This window comes from Notamacropus eugenii, chromosome 3 (assembly GCF_028372415.1).
Source record: "Notamacropus eugenii isolate mMacEug1 chromosome 3, mMacEug1.pri_v2, whole genome shotgun sequence".
Taxonomy (NCBI): domain Eukaryota; kingdom Metazoa; phylum Chordata; class Mammalia; order Diprotodontia; family Macropodidae; genus Notamacropus; species Notamacropus eugenii.
Genome location: NC_092874.1, coordinates 427,596,475 through 427,615,759, shown reverse-complemented (window position 1 = coordinate 427,615,759; position 19,285 = coordinate 427,596,475). Strand labels below are relative to the sequence as shown.

The window sequence follows — 19,285 nt, the reverse complement described above, 5'->3', positions numbered from 1 at the left end:
TTCTGGGACATTTGGCAGCTGCATGTTTCTTCAGGGGACCTTGTTGGCAGGGGTTTGGGGAGTGCCTGAACAGGGCTATGTGGGTTCTGGGGCCCTGTAGACCTAGAGTGTAGGGAGGAGCTAAGGCAGCCCCTAACCCAATCTCTTTGGTCCCCAGAAATCAGATGATGACCAGGAGGATGTTTTGGGGAAATAACACTCACATAGTTAGAGTCAAGTGCTGAATTGTGTGGTATAGACCAAAATTACTTTAATAATCTCAAGGAGGGAAGGATCAGATCAGGCCAGACAGTTCACAGAATGCTCATCAATGAGGTGGGGCCTGAGCTGAACCTATGTGATGGGCAAGATTTAAGGGGAGACCCAGGGGGCTCAACATGACCAAAGATGCAGAGGTGTGGTTAATATATGTCCAGCCCTGTATTCTCTACTCTGGGGGGACAAGGGAAGGTGAAGATGTGGCCCCTATAAGGCAGTGATTTCTGAGCCCACCCTCTCCCCAAGAAACCAGGCCTTAGAATCACAGATTTAGAGCTTTAAGAGATGTCCAACACAGCCTCCTTACTTTACAGGTGAGGGAACAGAGGCCTTGTAGGGTCAAAAGACTTATCTCAGCTCCCTTGGATGGTCAGTTATAGACGTGATCATTTTCAGTCATTTCAGACCCCTCTGCCAGCCTTCTTTCCCCTAGAGCACTCTATATCCTTTTTATCTTTCCCACCAAAATAATTACATGGGATTGGGGATGCTTAATTCCCTGTGCTCTAAGAATGGGTGTTGGGGCCTCAGTGGTGTCTCTCCCGGGCATCCTAACTCCCTGAATTTGTAGGAATGCTTTTCTAGGTGGAGTATGTCCATGGTAATTTCCCAGCATTATGCCCCCAGAAGGGGCAGGGCTCGTATTGCCAGTCCTCCCCTGCCTATCTGTGTGGTGTCAAGAAAGCCTTCTGGCTGCAGTGGCAGGAATGCCAGCCCATTGCCTTGGGCCCCTCTCCTGACCCATCTCAGGAAGACCTTGGCCTCTTTAGGCTAAGGCCTATTCAGATTGTCACTTAGAGTGAGGTAGGGCCCATTCAGTGAATAGGCCTCTTTACGAAATAGTCAGGGAATGGCCCCTTTAATAAGCAAAAGAATAAAAGAAATCAAGCTGGGAGGGAAAGAGCAACAGTTACTATTGATAATCATTCTTAAGGCAAGAGGGTCCAGGAAACAGTCCTTAAGGTCAAGGGTAGATGAAAACAGATGACCCACTTCCAGTCTCTCTGACTTTTGCTGGTTGAATCACTGACTCTGCCTGGGTGTATCGACCTTTGCCTTATTTTATCCCAATATTTAGAGTGGCGCCAGGGCCGAATGGCCAGAATCATCCTGCAGGATGAGGATGTAACCACCAAGATAGACAATGACTGGAAGAGACTCAATACCCTGGCCCATTATCAGGTGAGGCTTCAGATGTGGCCTGTCAGCATCCTGGTCATCTCTGCAAAGAATCACTTTATTGAATGTGTCTTAGGCATGCCCATTCTCAGCATGTAGGGCTAGCGATTGCTCCAAGACCTAAGCTGGGGAAGAGGGAACACATAAACACTCCCTAGAATTGGCTCATCTACCTCACCAGGTTCTTTCTGGGTAGCTGCCCCTTGGGCATATAATTAGGGGACTGGGTTGTAGGTATGGGTTCTCTGCTCTGTTCAGCTGTGGAAGGGAGCAGGGAGGAGGGGGCCTGAATCAGGCCATCAGGAGATTGGGTTTTAGTCCAGGTTTTACCCTAATTGACCTTGGATAGGTTCATAGCATAGATTTGAAGAAATTAGGAATGGAAGGAATCTGAGAACACAGAATGTCAGAGCTGGGAGGGTCCTTAGAACACAGAATGTCAGGGATGGGAGGGTCCTTAGAACACAGAATGTCAGAGCTGGGAGGGGCCTTAGAACACAGAATGTCAGAGCTGGGAGGGGCCTTAGAACACAGAATGTCAGAGCTGGGAGGGTCCTTAGAACAGAGCTGGAAAAGAGACCACAGCTATCATTCAGTCATGAGGAAATTATAACTCATTGACATTCAGCCTGTGAGTTCTTTTTCCGCATTACTTCTTAATGTCCACCCCCATCTTTAGATTCCCATTTCCTCAATGCTAGACAAGTTTTCATTCTCTGTTATAATAACCCCCTCCCCCACCTCTCTACTTTGGCTCCTCCTCAGCTAATCCTGCCTTTTTGTGCCTCCACAGTAATTTTTTCTCAATCCCCATCCCTCCCCTGCTCCAGCACCTCCCTTGGCTCCCCATTTTTTATTAAATTGAATACAAACAGCACAACCTGGTTTTCAGGCAGGCTTACTATAAATTCTCTCCAACATTGTCTTCACTCCCAACCAGTATGGGCTACTTGACATTCCTCAGATTTGTCCTACCTGTGTCTGAGTCTGTGTGTTTGCTCCATATGACTCCTGCACCTGGAACACACTCTCCCCTGTCTCCATCTGTTGCCAATCTATCTCATCTTCCAGTACCCAGCTGAGCTGCTACCTCTTCTCTCATGCTTTCCCTGATCCCAAAGCCTTTTCTGAATCCCAGAATGCTTCATTTGTGCTTTTCCTATGACACTTTTTTTAATTGTAATTATTTTTGCACCTGTCTTAATTCCTCCAATGTGTTATAAGGTGCTTGAGGCAGGTGGAGGGGGAAAGGGGGCACATCACCCTTGTACTACTCCCTGTTTACCTGGTGCTTTACACATACCAGATAGCATCTAGATATCATGGTGCACAGAGCATTGGACTTGGAATCAGGAAGACCTGAATTCAAATCCTGCCTCAGACATTTGCTAGCTGTGTGACCCTCGACAAGTCCCTTAACTTCTCTGGGACTTGTTTTCTCCTTTCAGGTTGTTGGGAGGATTAGATGAGATGGCCTGTCAAACTCTCTAACCTGGGGTTTTAATGCTATTATCATTATTAGCACTGTACTATTGTTGCTGTTTCTGCTACTACTACTACCACCACCACCACTATTACTACCGCCACCACCATTACTACCACCACCGCCATTACTACCACCACCACCATTACTACCACCACCACCACTACCACCACCACCATTACCACCACCACCACTACCACCACCACCATCACCACTACCACCACCACCATCACCACTACCACCAACACCACCACTACTACTACCACCACCACCATTACTACCGCCACCACCATTACTACCGCCACCACCATTACTACCACCACCACCATTACCACCACCACCACTACCACCACCACCACCACTACTACCACCACCATTACTACCGCCACCACCATTACTACCACCACCACCACCACCACTACTTTAAATGCTCAATAGCTATTGACTTAGTTTGCCTGAGGTCACACAGCAAGTTCGCAGCAGAGCTACGCCTCAAACATAGTTCTCCTGACTTCAGTTCTAGGATATTAGGTTCTTCATCTGCAAAATGGGAATAATAAGAGCTCCCTGGCCCCTTCCCAGGGTTTTTTATTCATTCGTTAAAATGTCATTGAGACAAAGTGATTGAGGACTGTCCCTAAGGACCCATGATGGAAATGCTTTCTGCCTGCAGAGAGCTGGTGAACGCTGAGTGTGGACTGAAGCAAATTTCTTTGACTTTGTTTTTGTCGTTGGTTTTTCTGGTGACATGGCTAATATGGAAATATATTTTGCATGATTTCACATGTGTAATTGAGATGGTGTTGCTTGCCTTCTCAGCGTATGAGGGAGGGACTGCAGGGAGGAAGAGAATTTGTAACTCAAAACTCCAAAAAAAAAAAAGAATGCTAAAAATAAATAGTACTTTTTAAAAAAAATGACATTTCATGGAAAGCCCGGAGTGTGCAGAGCCTTGGGAGGTGGGGCAGGGAGGGGGGACAGTGCAGAGATGTTCAGAAGCCTGAGTCCCTGTCCTCCAGGAAGCCACATTAAGTAGAGGAGATAAGGCTTGTGTACAGACCACATCAGTATGAATTAAAAGAGTACAAGGCCCATAGAAGCAGCTCACACACGCTGCTGTGGGAGCTCAGAGGAAGGAGATCTGGCATCCGCTGGGGGAGCTTCATGAAGGTGCCATTTAAGTGGGTCTGTGAAGATGGGGTGAGATTTCAAAAGACAGAGATAGGAGGCCAGAGGAGGGCCTCCCAGGCAGAGGGAACAGCCCTTCATAGGCCTTGAAAGAATTGTGTGAAGATCTGCGTTGTTGTGAGGACCTATGGGGAAAGAGACAAATGCTGAAAAGCACAGTAGAATCCATGAGGTGGTTATTGTGGGCTGTGTTGTTGCTGTGAGCAGGAGTATGTGGAGGGGACCATGGTAAGCAGTAAATTCTAACCAAGTGAAGTACTTGGCCATAAGGCTTGCTACTAGGTGCACTTGCTGACCCAAGCAGGACCCTGACCCTTGGCCTTTCTGACCGCAGGTGACCGATGGCTCCTCAGTGGCCCTGGTACCCAAGCAGAACTCTGCCTATAATATCTCCAACTCCTCCACCTTCACAAAGTCCCTCAGCAGATACGGTGAGTAAATGGATGGTCCCACACAGAGGACAGTGTTAGAATCTAAATTCGAATCCAGTCACAGACATGTAGTAGCTGTGTAACCCTGGGCAAGTTATATAACCTTTACCTGCCTCAGTTTCCTCCCTTGTAAAATGGGGTTAGTAAGAACCCCTATCTCCCAGGGATGTTGTGAGGATCAAATAAGATGATATTTGTAAAGTGCTTTGTGCTGTGTGAATGCCATCATCTTTATCGCTGAGCTGCTTACCAGGCTAGGAACACCGATAGATTTCAGAAGGTTTGAGATGATCATATGGATTGGCATGTGGTAGAGATGAGGTTGACAGTTAGCTGGCCTGCATGTTTCTCTGGTATTGATGAAAGAGTAAAGGAATCCTTGGGTGAGTTGTCTATGGGGAATTAATGGGAAGGCATGAGCCCGACTCACAAGATAGCAAAGCTTAGACCTGCAGTCCATACTTGTTAGATCACAGGCCCTCAAAGTACGGGAGATAAAGGGGATGTTTGAGATGTTTGGGGCCCAGCTTTTACCAACTTGCTCTTGTGGAAGATAACTATGGCCTTCTGCAACTTTCCCATAGTCCTTAAGACCAGGCAAGTCTCCAGTGGAGGGCTCACAGGTCACCCCTGTGAAGGAGGGCATAGGAAGTGGGAAGTCTTCTGATGGGGTCTGTAGGCTTGTCTGGGATAGCCATGCTATATCACCCTTCCCCCTCACAGAGAGCATGCTCAGGACCGCCAGCAGTCCAGACAGCCTTCGCTCGCGCACCCCAATGATCACACCTGATCTAGAGAGTGGCACCAAGCTGTGGCACCTGGTCAAGAACCATGACCACTTAGACCAGCGAGAAGGGGACCGAGGCAGCAAAATGGTCTCTGAGATCTACCTGACCCGGCTGCTGGCCACCAAGGTACCCTCGGGAGATTGCGACGGGGGAAGGAATGGTTGGGGGCTTCACTGAAACTTTGTGGGGAACTGTTGCCCAAGTGATGGCTTGAACACTGACTTTGGAGTCAATGCACCTGGGTTTGAATTCTGTTTGTACTTCTACTTATTATGTGAAGTGGACAAGTCTCTTCTCTCTGGGCCTCAGTTTCACCATCTGTCCAGAGAGGGGGTTGTCCTAGATGACCTCTGACCCCTTTCAGCTCCAAATCCTGTGATCCCAAGTCAAACTTGTTAATTAATAAGCATGAACTGAACACCTAGTTTCGTGCATTACACAGTGGAAGGTAGACAAAGGAATAAGACATATGCACTCATGGAACACAGATGAAATCTTAAGTTGAAAGAGATTGCAGTCGGTCGTCCTGTCGGGCATCTAGCCTAAGTCAGAAATTCCCACTATTGCATTTCTGAAAAGCCGCCATTTAGTCTTTTTTTGATACTTTAATTGATGGAGAACTCACTCCTTATTAAGTCAGCCCATTGCATGGGGTTTTTCTAGTAGAATTTTACAAATATCCAGCAGAAATATAACACACACCTACCCCTAGTTGATACTGTGTCTGCTTTGTGGAGGATACATAGAAGATACCTCCTTCCTCTTCCTTATGAGAACTAATCATTGGATCATAGCTGTGAAGCTAGGAAGACCTCTAATGTCGTCTGTTCAACCTTCTCTTTTTTACACATGAGGAAATAGAAGCTCAGACCGTTAAGTGATTTTCCCCAAGATTTCACAGGTGGTAAATCATAGCCTGAATTTGAACCCAAGACCTTTGACCCAGAATCCAACACTTTACACTATAAAATACTATTTCTCAATTTCCAGGTTTTTGAAGTTAGTGCTCAGTCCCACCCATTGCACTGCAGTCTCCTTCCTTCCTTCCTTCCTTCCTTCCTTCCTTCCTTTCTCCCCCCCCTCCCTCCCTCTTTCCTTCCTTCCCTCTCTCCCTCCCTCTCTCTTTCCTTCCTTCCCTCCTTCCTTCCTTCCCTCTCTCCTTCCCTCTCTCCCTCCCTCTCTCCTCCCTTCCTTCCCTCTCCCTCCTTCCCTCCTTCCTTCCTTCCCTCCCTCCTTTCCTTCCTTCCTCCCTTCCTCCTTTCCCTCTTTCCCTCTCTTCTTTTCCTTCTTTATTTAGATTGGGGGAGAAGCAGTAAGATGCCAGGTAAAATAGATTAACTCTGGTCCCCTGCAGTTCCCAGACTCTGATCTCTTACTTTCAATAATTTGAATATATCTTAAAAGCCTGGGGGGCTCAGAATGAAGGAGATCAACTCACTGCATACTTACATTCTTCATAGTGTACCAATGCTTAGTCTTTAGGATTATAACATTTAGAACTGGGCAGAGGACCTTTGAGATCTCCTGATCAAACCCACTTCTTTCTCAGAGGAGGAAACTGATGCCCAGAGAGAGATGAAGTGACTCATTTACCTTCTGCAAGCCTCAGTGTTCTTATCTGTAAAATGGGGATTATAATCCCTGCCCTGTCACCCTTACAAGGGTCATCCTGAGGTTCTTTACACAATTTAGATCAAAGCCCTTCAAAAAATATTAAAGCACTTTGGAAGAGATCCGAGGGATTGTTATTAATTCCTTAGAACTTCTCTGAGAAATCTGCTTTGTTCCCATAGTTGTTGACTAGGAAAATATATGTAAATCCATTTGTAAACTTCCCAGTTGTATAAAATGAGCCATCCTTGTCCCAAGGTAATAGTCAATGAAGATTGGGTCAGATATTCATGTACCAAGTTCATACCTCCAGATAGTTGGGGCACAAAGGTGGTGGAGGATGGAACTGCAGGATTTTGGTTCACAGATTTCAATCTCATTTTTCTTCCAATAGAAAACCACCTGATCTTCTGTGGTTTGTGAGACCTTGACTGTAGGATGTCAAGCACATCCCTCTGCTCTCCCTTCCTAGATAGTGGTTAGGTAAACCAGAGTCTGTAAAATGTGGGGACCAGCCTCTTGTCTCACATCACTCTGGAGTACTGTGCTCTTGGGTCATTATCATTTAAGCTTCCTTCTGTTGGAGGGATTTACATGCTCCATTTCACAGTCTCTTGCTCAGTCTCCTTTGTTGGTCAGGGGTCAGGCACATAACTTGATTAGGGCTTAGTGTCTGTGTCTAGGATTAGGAATCATATTGTACCCATAATTCGGCCTCCACATGTGGTGGATGTGGCCAGGGTTAGGATTTTTTATGTGGCTAAGATGAGGCTTTAGCCTGTGGCCATTGAATGAAGCCACAGCTGAGGCAAGCTCATGACCTTGACGTTGGGGGAACCATGCTGTCCACAGTGAGCTAACTGAGCCTCCTTTTCCCTTCTACCCATCTCCAGGGGACCTTACAGAAGTTTGTGGATGACCTCTTTGAAACAATCTTCAGCACAGCTCACAGGGGCAGTGCTCTCCCCCTTGCAATCAAATACATGTTTGATTTCCTGGATGAGCAAGCCGACAAACACCAGATCCATGACTATGATGTTCGGCATACCTGGAAAAGCAACTGGTAAGTGCAGGATTGTCTGCTTGAAGTGGGCAGGCCCAGGAGAAGGGGAGCATCTCCCCTCATGGGAGCAGGCTGAGGCGAAAATTTCAGCAGCCTTTTTAGTGAGAACTGAACATACAGACATTTTATTGTTTCATGGTAGGAGGGAGTTGGGTCAGACATTGAGGAGAAGTTCCATTACTATGGAGAAAACATCATTTAGTGGAAAGAGCCTTGGACCTGGAGTCACTAGACAAGAATTTAGCTCTGACTTTGTCATTCAGTAATTTTGAAAACCAACCTCTCTGAGCCTCCGTTTCCTCACCTGTAAACATAGAGCTCATGATACTTTGACTGTCTATCTCATTGAACTGTTGGAAGGATCTCATATGAAAATCTATGCAAGGTTTTCTGTAGCTCTAAAGTACTGTGTAAATGTCAGCTGTTATTACTGTTCCAGAATTTAGAATTGGACCATAGTATTGAAGGAGGCATTTAGAATCCCATTCCCCAGGGATTTTTAAAGAGTAGGGCATGGGTATCCATGACTGTTCAAGATGCCTGAAGATGCTATAGTGTCTGTCCACGGTCCTGACCTTTTATAGGCCTGTGTCAGGTCCTCCCTCCTTTTTGTGCAGGAGACTACTATCCACTGTGTCTCATCCTATGGGAAGGGACTCACTCTGATCCCTAACCATTTCATAGGAGATGGAGAGGTGGTCTGTGGTCAGACAAGCTCAGGAGACCTCCCTTGATAGGAGTTTGTAGCTCATGTGGTCCTGGCATCATATTCACTGTCCTGAATTCCCCTCAATCTACATTCATTCATTCACTGACATTTTTGAGCACCTGCTTTGTGTCCATCTTTGTGGACTGTTTTAACTAATAGCTGATATTATAGGGCTTTGAGGTTTGCCAAGTGCTGTGCAAATATTATCTCATTTGATCCTTACAGCAACCCTGGGAGGAGGGTACTAGTAATATCCCCATTGTACAGATGGGGAAACCAAAGCAGACAGCCCACAGTCACACAGCTAGGAAGAGTCAGAGATGAGAGGTGAGCCCAAGTCTTCCTGATTCCACGTCCAGCCTTCTCCCCACTGTGCTACCTAGCTGGGTAGGAGCATGTGAGCTGGGTGATAGGGTTCCATAGTTCTTAGCCTCTGTGTATCATTTTTTGTCTTTCTGTCCCTTCATCTACATTATTCATTTGGAGACATTTATTAAGCACCTATTCTTTATTCATCCTTGTTTATGGAGAGAGAGGCAACAGTGAACAAACCGTGATCTACAGCATCAGAATGTTTGTAATCGTACCGGAGATAAGACACATAGCAAAGTGCACCATAAGAAAAGGATGTGTGAAGTGAGGGTTCAGTTCAGTAGGACGTGGGGCCACAGCATAAGGAATAGTTGTTGTGAACTGCCATAAGAAAGAGAGCAGCATGCCGTGAGAATATAGAAGGGATGGGTCAAGGTATCATTCAACTTGGAGGGCTCCAGGAAGGCTTCATGCAGGAGAAGACATGTGGGCTCCCCTTTGAAGACTGAGTGGTGTTTCTGGATTATCATCAGAGATGGTCTAGTGAAGGAGCCACAGACTGGGATAGTGATCCCAGCTCTCCCACTGACTCGCTGTGTGACCTTGGGCAAGCTTGCTTCCTCTCTTTGCCCTCAGTTTGCTCACCTGGAGGCTAGTGGCTTGCTAGGTAGAACTCTAGGCTTGGAGTCAGGAAGACCTGAGTTCATCTGTGACCTGGGTCATGTAACTGCCATCTGCCTCATTTCCTTATCTGTAAAATAGGGATAATAGGAGTACCTACTTCCCAAGTTTGCTGTGAGGATCAAATGAGATAATATTTGCATTGAGCTTAATATGGGTCCTGGCATATAGTAGGTGCTATCTGCCCCTCCCTCCATCCCTCTCTTTCCTGTAAGATGAAGAGATTTGGACTGTAGGGGCTCTAAGGTTCTTTCCTGTTCTAAAAAAATGTGTCTTGTTATATTTTCCTGAGTGGTGGGATCACTTTTCATGATTCCCAAGTCTAGTGTTCCTACTACTATTTAACAAGTATTTTTGAGCACCAACTGTATACCAAGTACCATGCTAGGAGCTTGGGATCCAGAACCCAAATCAAAACAGCCACCCCTTCAAGGACCTTAATTCTACTGGGGAAGAACAACACCTACCCAGATAGAAAAATGTCCAAAATATGTGCACAAAGTAAATATCAATATGGAAAGTGTTTGGCAGGTCTGGGGGTGGGCCAGAGAGCAATAACTGTCAAACTTTAGATAACCTTTGTGTCAGGCTCCATGCAAAGTACTGAGGCTACAAGAAAAGGTCAAAATCCCTGCTCCTGAGGGCTCACAGCCCAGGAGGGCAGCAAGAGGGTGGGCAGAGGTTGACTCACAATCCAGGGCCTTGCTCTGCCTCTCTGAAACTCCCTTCCCCCATCCGTTCTTGTACTGTTCTCTCATAAGAAGTTACCTTACAGGGAAGGGAGAGGATTAGGGGGAGGGGACTGAGCCCCGAAGGCAGACCCATTGGAGGCCCTGGTACAGCCAAGCCTACCTCTGCTCCTCTGTGCTCCCTCCCACACCTAACCCCCCCAGCACTTAGAGCTAGATTTCTGAGGCTTAGAGGGGAGAGTCCAACCATGCATTCACTGCATGAGCATTCTCTTGTCAGTCTCCTCCACACTTTCTGCTGCTACCTCTCTGGCAGCCTCCTCCCAACTCCTCCTAGGTGGAGGACCTGTCCCCATGCCTCGAATTTATGAAGAGGCAGCCAAACAGGCCACAGACAACCTTGCAAACCAGCAGCAAGGAACAGGGCAGGCACGGGGCCCTCTCTAAACGGAGGTATGAGTGTCCGGAGCAGTCGCCACTGATTCATCATTCACCCTTATGTTTCAAAGTCAGGGGTGGTAGCAGGAAGGGATTGAGAGGAATCAAATGAGCCCCATTCAGCAGGGCCCCAAGATGTGGTGTCTCTGCATGCTAATGGCGCCTTTCCACTAATTTGCATCCAGCCTGCACCATCCATTTCTGGAAGCAATTTCTCTCGTTGATGAAACTGTGGAGAGAGAGAGAGAGAGAGAGAGAGAGAGAGAGATTGTCAGTGTGCATTGGTGCTCTTTATCTTATCTTGGTGTATACCTGGCTCTTAGCTACATGGGTCTTGGTGAAGAGCCCTACGGATAGGATCATAGATTTAGAACCTTATGTCACCAAGTTCAGCCCTTTCATTTTATAGATGAAGAAACTGAGGCCCAGAGCAGTTAAGTGACTTCTCCAGTGTCACACAGCTCATTCAGTCAGGCACTGACCTCAAACCCAGGTCTTTCTGAATCCTAGTCTTAAGCTCTGTCTGCTCCCCTTCATATTCATATATATATGTGTGTGTGTGTATGTATATATGTATACATAAGTGTGTATGTATGTGTATATGTGTGTGTGCATATATATATTTATGTATACATACATATATAAAATTTCTATCTCTGTCTCTACTTTGAGGTACCTTCTTTCTCCTAATTACTCTAAGTTCAGAGGTACCTTCCATCTCTAACATTCTTTATTCTAAAGTCCCTTCCAGCTCTGACATTCTCTGTCCTAAAGTTCCAATCTATTTTTCTAAGGTCCCTTATGTCTCTCACACTTGATATTTTTAAGGCCCCTTTCAAGCTTTGATATTCTATGGATCCATGAATTTACATTGATATAATTTCAGCTTTTAGTTGGAAGAATATTTTGCAGTTGGGAGGTCATCCCTCTTCCCTACCAGTGTAAGACTGGTCCTGGAATCAGGCACATGGTTAGGGGTCCAGATATCTGAGTTCTGTATTAGGGTCTGTACTTCCCAAATAAGCCCAGTTCATTAAGTGGAATCTCCCTTCAGCCAGGCCTGGTAGAAGAGCTCATGTATTCCTGTCTGTAGGAGGCTGGGCTTCTTGGAGATGGGTGATACAGAAATGTGAGGATTTTTCTTTGTTATTATTTATAGATTGGGCCTTGGGGATGAAGTCTGTATTCACTACAGTTGTAGCCCTTGATAATGTAATATGTCACCTGCCATAGGTGTGAGGCTACACCTGTGCAAACATGCATCCATGACCTTGTCTCAGAGTGCCTGTGTGTGTCGGACTGTCTCTGGGGAGGTCTTTGGATGCCTGTCTTCTTGTGAATTTGACCTGGAGTAGAAGTGCGCGTGCGCGCGCGCGCGCGTGTGTGTGTGTGTGTGTGTGTGTGTGTGTGTGTGTGTGTGTGTGTGTGTGTGTGTGTGCATGTGCGTGTATGCATGTATAGACAGAAGAGATCTTAGAGGGCTTCTTAGTTAACCCCCCCTTCATTTCATAGATGAGGAAATGAAGCCAGAATGTAGGGTCATACAGGAAGTAAGTGGTAGCAAGTTTGGATTTGAACCCAGGCCCTCTAATTTCTAATGCAAGATTCTTTCCCCTCTACCTCTCTAGCTGCTTCTGTGTTTCCATGTCTTCATTGTTTTGTTTTAACATATGTTATTGTTACCTATAATTTTGACTCCTTCCACCAATGCACATTAAGTGACTTAGCTAGGATCACCTGACCAATGGGTATCATAGGTGAACCTTGGGATCATAGATTAAGAGCTAAAGGAAAACCTTAGCTTTTATTAAATCCAATCCCTTCCTTTTTTTTCCCCCCAGAGTCAATCAGGGTTAGGTGACTTGTACAGGGTCACACAACTGGTAAGTGTCTGTGGCTGCATTTGAACTCAGGTCCTCCTGACTCCAGGACTGGTACTCTACTCACCAATCCCTTCTTTTTAAAGAAGAGGAGACTTAAAACTCAGAGATTTGCCTTGGGTCACACAGGAAGCAAGTGGCAGAGCCAGAGTTTAATATTCTGACACCCAGTTACTTTCAGACCCCAAATTAGGCACTAACCACTGCACCACACTTGCCTCTGAGCCTAGTTCTCCATCCTCTATCTCCATTCTCCCTTTCAGAACATTTTGCCACCATGGCTCTGTGAATATCCATAGTTCCTCTATGAAATAGTAGATGTATTACTGCCTCTTTTTTACAAATGAGAGAATGAGGCATTGGGAATATGGGAGACATGAACTCTAACTCCCTTCTAACAGATCTTGTCAAAAGTAAATGAAACAGCTTCTTTGTGGAGTCAGGAGACAGGGCTGTGGAATCTTGCCTATATGGTGTAATGATTTTTTTTTTGCAGGATTACTTTTTTTCTCTTTTATAAGTCTTTATTACAAAGGATAGTTCTGTGGGTAGCAAAGAGGGAAAGAATATATTTGGAAGAAAAGTGATGAGAAAAAGAGAAGCAATAATTATCCCTTTATAACAATTTTTTAAAAATATGGAGACCCCTTCCCTCTCCATTCATCCTTCTACTTTAGTGCTAATTTCTCTCCCTGTCCCTCTAAGAGCCGTTGCTAGATTGAGAATAGGACCTAACATGGTTTAGGAGATGGGTCTGAGGACTCAGAAGGGGTCTCTTAATAAGAACAGGAGGCAGGAAGCACTGGAGTATGGGCTGTCCATTTGACAGCAGGGTCTTAGACTTGGGGAGTGGTTAGAGCTCCTGGCATGAGCCTCTGGAGCCTATAATGACCAGAACTGCAAAATCAAAATGGCAGAATTAGAAGGGACCTTAGAGGTCATGTGGTCATTTTCAGATGAGGCCCAGAATAGGGAAATGAGCTGTCCAAGGTCACTGCCAGTGAGTAGCCATTCTGGGGTCTAAATGTAGGGCTCTGTCTCTTCCACCACATGGATTCCAACTCCTAGGGTGTTTACATGTGAGGAAACCAAGTCTCAGGCCACATAGGACTGAACCCAGGCCTCTCTAAAAACGGTACACTGACTGACTGACATTGATGTAGCATGTGAAGGTTTGCAAATCACATTACATGCTTTACTATACCATTCACTCTTCATAACAGGCCTTTGAGGTATTATAGGTTGTATCATACTCATGTCAGGGAACTGAGGGTCAGAGAGATCAGTTGACTTTGTTGTGACTCACCATTAAGTGTCCATCTGGTGGGCTCTGAATCCAAGTTCAATGCTCTTTCCATCATACCCTGTTTCTTTGACATCATTTAATAGTCTCTCTCTCTCTCTCTCTCTCTCTCTCTCTCTCTCTCTGTGTCTTTCTCTATATCTGTCTCTCCCCTCTTCTTAATCTCCTATTTCCCTCTCCTCTCCCCCTTCCCTCTCCTTCCCTCCTGCTTTCTCTCTCACTCCTCTCTTTCACTCTAAAATTTCTCCCCAAGGACGGAGGAGTCAACCAAGGGTCCCTGTGAGAATTCAGAGATACAGGCAGTCCTCGCCTTAGAGTGATTTCATTTACAGCGATTCACACTCACACCTTTCTCCTCATGTTATTAATAATCACTCCCTGCCAGTGTTATTAAGAACACCCATGTTATTACTGCCCACACTTTAGACAGTCAGGATACAAACGACATCACTCAGTCAGCTGGCTTCCTCATATACTATGGCTAAAAATACCAAGTCCTTCGGGTTTCAGGACTAAGGAGGCCTCCCCCCGCCCTTCCCAGCCCCTCTCTCAGGGGTCTCCTTAGCTCCTTGACCTCAGGCACAAGCTCTCTCCCAGGATCTCATAAACATACTTGTACATGATCAGCCAGTCTTTCATTGCAGGGCTTAGTCACATTAATTTATGGGCTGGTAACTTGCACTCGTATTTTAGGTCACAGGATTCAGAGCTTAGAGATCATATAGTCCACCCTCATTTTGCAGATGGGGTAACTGAGGCCCAGACAGGTTGTCCATTAGTGCATGGGTAGGTAGTAGTAGGTGGATTTGAACTGAACTCAGAAGTACTGTTTCCCTCATGACCTTGTTACAAGGAATTTTGTTCCTTTTCTCTTTTTTTTCTTTCTTTTTCTTCCTTTATTTCTTTCTCTCTTCTCTTCCTTCCTTCCTTCCTTCCTTCCTTCCTTCCTTCCTTCCTTCCTTCCTTCCTTCCTTCCTTCCTTCCTTCCTTCCTTCCTCCCTCCCTCCCTCCCTCCCTCCCTCCCTCCCTTCCTTCCTTCCTTCCATACCCTGGTCCCCAACAGCATGAAGAGATCTGGTAGCACTGTGCAGAAGAATGAGCACTGAATTTTAGCAGACATGAATAATAATATTCACATTTCTATAAAGCTTGAAGGTTTACAAAGTGCTTTTCTTAAAGCAACCCCTGTTGGTTAGGTACTCTAAGGTGAAGAAACTGAGGTTCTTAGCAATTAACAATATGGTTTGCCCATGAGTCAAATAGCTGATGATTGTCTGAGGCAAGCATCAAAACCTATTTCTCCTACTCCAGGCCCACTAAACTATACTACTGCTTTCAGTCAGAGGTTGAGTCTTGGGTGATCTTGGAGTACATTCTTCTCCTCTCTGGTCCTCAGTTGCCTTATCTGTAAAATGAGAGGCTTCTTATGAAATTCCCCTTCACCTAACTTGCAGGTGCTGTAAGCCAAGAAGCCCGATATACCTCCTACCCAGAGTCAAAAGCAGTCTCTCAGAGTGTGGGTGGACCTGAGCCTGCAGATGGTGACAGGTTCAGGAGGGACAGATGGACTCACAGGACTCTTACCTGGCCAGAAGGGTTGGCTGAGTCTTCTCTTTGTTACTTTTAGAAAGTGAAATCGTGAGGCCATAGGAGCAAATAAAATTCTAGTAACAAAATAAGCCAGGAAAGCAATCTCACTTTGTCCTTGTCCAAAATTGCATGTCTCAATCTGCACCTTAAGTATGTCACCTCTGGCGGGAGGTGAGGAGCACGTTTCCTCTTACAGTCCTCTGCTCAATCAGAGTTTTAGTCTTTCAAAGTTGGAACATTCTGTTCTTGTTTCCTTTCAGCTCTATCACCATTCTGTCCTAATGTCCCTTTACCCCTAACATTTCGTGTTCTGATGTCTCTTTCAGCTCTGTTGTCATTCTGTCCTCTTGTCTTTCAGCTCCAACATTCGATGTTCTCATCTCTTGTTGTATAATGTCTAATGTCCTCTTGTCCATTTCAGTTCTAATATCCTGTCCTAACATGCTGTATGGTAATATCCTTTTCTACTTTACCAGTTCTGTCTTCTCATGTCCCTTTCAGCCCTAACGTTTTGTGTTCTACCATTGTGCTCCATTGTCCATTTCAGGTCTGTCTCCATGTTCTATTGTCCATTTCTGCTCTAACTCTACATGTTCTATCCTCTTTTTCAGCTCTAACATTCCATGTTCTAATGTCCTTTTCAGCCCTAACATTTTGTGTTCTACCGTTGTGCTCTATTGTCCATTTCAGCTCTGTCTCTGTGTTCTCTTGTCCCTTTCAACTCTAAGGTTCTGTGTATTTGTTTCATTTTGCTACTTGGGTCCAATGGAGAAGCCATGTTTGTGGCCTCCTTTCTGGGGTACCCCACTGACATGTCTCCCTTTCTTCTTGCCCTGCTCCTGTTGCCTCGGTTCCTGCCCTTCCTCAGCCTACCTCTGCGCTTTTGGGTAAACGTGATCAAGAACCCACAGTTCGTGTTCGACATCCACAAGAATAGTATCACGGATGCCTGCCTGTCCGTGGTGGCCCAGACGTTCATGGACTCCTGTTCGACCTCTGAGCACAAGCTGGGCAAGGACTCTCCTTCCAACAAGCTGCTGTATGCCAAGGACATCCCCAACTACAAGAGCTGGGTGGAGAGGTGAGCCTCACTCCTCTTGTCTGGGAGGGATCCTTGGGAAGGTGGCAGAGTCCTTTGGATGGACCTGGTCAGATCCCCTGCTTGGCCCCCAATCTCTGATTCCTGGTGGCATATTAGTGAACAATGGATAGTTACACACATTGGATTGATTTCAGGGCCCTATAGAGCTTTAGTGTTTGTACTGTGATATGTGTGTGCTCATGGATGTGCCATCGTATTGTGAGTGCCTATCTAAGTGTGGCTCTGATCTTTGTTGCTGTATTTGGCCTTATGTGCTTTGTGTTATAAACGTGTGTGGGCATGCATTTTCCTTGGTGGTGTTTCTGTATCTGATGATCTGTGTACATGCCTATGTGCCACTGTGGGTGTGGTATCTGAGTGCACCTGTTAAGGACATGTTGTACGTGTGATTACCTGAACATGAAGGTATTCGAGTGAAGAGTCTGAATATTTGGATTTGAATTGCATTTTGAATTCTTACTAACTGATGTGTTGATATAAAAATCACTTCCTCTCGGAGCCTCAGTTTCATTCTCTTTGAAGTGGAGTACTTGCATTAGTAACCTGCAGAGGCATCATGAGTAAAGATATTAGGATGTGTTGGGATGCTTTGTGTTTCATTGGAGAGGTGTGTTGTGTGGCGATCTAGGTGTATGCTTGTATGTGGTGGGGAGGGAAGGGGAAATCATGAAGGATGAAGAAGCTGCTGGCTTTGTTCCCATAGCCCAGATTTCACTGAGGCCTGCCTCATCTACCACTCTCCCAGCTTCCATACAAATACAGAGCTGGGCCTCTGGCCCCAGCCCACATTTTTTCTTGGGCTCCAGGAGGCTGAGTTAGGTTTCTCCTGATTTTCTAACATGGTCCCACCTATCAAGAAGGTGAGGGGGTCTCTGAGTTAGGGAACTTGCAGTCTCTGGTCAAGAATCTGCCCTTGAAGGAGGGGTAGGGGATGGTGGCTCAGTGGATGAAACTACCCTGGGTCTCTGGTTAAAAAGCTGGTTATGCTTTGTTTAGATGTATTACTATGAAGTATAATCTCTGGAACAATGAGGCAGATTTGTCCTGGCTCCCAGGTACAGATAAAAGATGAGATATGTTCTTTTCCTGGGTCCTGGCTTCCTTTCAAAAACCCCTAAATTTCTTAATCTGTAACTTAAAGGTCTCAAGCACCTGCTCTGTCTACCTCTGGTCATTCAAAGGTGAGACAGATTCTGCCATCCCTAATGATGGCCCCAGAACTCCCGCCCACTGCCCACAGCCCCCTCCCATTGTTGGCTTCTTCTTTTATCTTTGCCCTATGCCTTGCCTCCTCTTGAAGCCAGATGCACTTTCGAAAGGCTTTATTTATGACAGAAAAGAGTAAATTTGGGAATAATAAGGCTACAGGTACATAAAAGAAATTGACCCAGTATGATCTGGGTGGTTCAGAAATTTACCAATCTCCACTAATACTGCTAAGTCATGGACGATCTCATCTTCTAGCACCTTGCCCATGCGGGGCTGCCAGCCCCTTATGCCCAATTTGGACTTCATGGGCTCATTAAGTCTCTCCCTCTCTCTGTGTTTGTCTCTCCTTCTTCCTCCCTCTCACTGTCTCTCCTTCCCCCCATCTCTGTCTGTCTCTCCCTTTCCACTCCTTTTTCTCTGTCTCTCTTTCCCCCTTGTCTTTCTGTCTCTCTCTCTCTCCCTTCCTCTCTTTCTTCCTTCCTCCTCCTCTTTCTTCCCCCTCTTTTTACCCCCTCTCCTCCCACCTTTTCCGGCATCCCTCCCCTCCCCCCTGCTCCGCAAGCACTTGTTACCTTTGCTTAGTAGAAATCTTGGTTTTTCCCACATAGACTCCTCAGAGAGGAGGCAGGGAGTGAGTCCATCTCTAGTTCCTGCTACGTGCTAGCACTGTACTAAATACTTTATCAATATTATCTCATTTGATCCTCATAACCACTCTATGAGGTAAGTGCTGTTATTGTCCCCATTTTTACAGTTTGGGGAACTGAGACAGAGAGAGGCTAAGTGACTTGCCCAAAGCTACACAGCTGGGAAGTATCTGAGGCTGAATTTGAACTCAGATATTCCTGACTTCAGGCTCATCACCTTGCTGATTTACCTGCTGTGAGAACTAGCTAGTAATTTTCTCCTTCCCCTCCATAACTCCCCCAGCCCCCATTGGTGCCTGCTAACTGCACCTGCCTAGATCATTTTTCTATAAACATCAGGTGCCTGAAAAGAGGTAGTGTGGTGGAGTAGATAGAGTGGACCCCAAAGCCCCCTGAGTCCTGGGCATCCCTCTGACAGATACTGACCAGGTAGCTCTCTCAAGTCTTTCCCTTGTACTTGCCTGCAGGTCGAGAGAGTCTCCTCCCCTTGCAGTTCTTTAGATTAGTGAAACCACTGGCCCCTAGCCCAGAGAAACTGTGTCCCTGCTAAGGCCACACATGGCGGAGCCAGGACTGTGCCCTGGCTTGTCATTCTCCTCTCCATGCTAACTAGTGGGCACACTGGGATGAGCATTAGGTTGGAGTCGCAGGCATGGGTTTGAACTTGGCTTGACCATTGGCAAGGTCTTATTTTCCTAATGTGTGAAGCAACCCCTTTCCTCTT

The 19,285-nt window shown here is 46.0% G+C and overlaps 1 protein-coding gene across 1 annotated transcript in view; it reads left to right on the top strand.

The window, feature by feature from the left end:
* PLXNA1 (plexin A1) overlaps window positions 1-19,285 on the top strand; it is a 291,520-nt gene that overhangs the window by 254,993 nt on the left and 17,242 nt on the right. The window contains exons 26-30 of the mRNA XM_072598341.1: window positions 1,337-1,440; window positions 4,443-4,539; window positions 5,263-5,453; window positions 7,832-8,001; window positions 16,472-16,684. Of these exons, the coding sequence (XP_072454442.1) occupies window positions 1,337-1,440; window positions 4,443-4,539; window positions 5,263-5,453; window positions 7,832-8,001; window positions 16,472-16,684 (775 nt within the window). The remainder of the gene's footprint in view (window positions 1-1,336; window positions 1,441-4,442; window positions 4,540-5,262; window positions 5,454-7,831; window positions 8,002-16,471; window positions 16,685-19,285) is intronic.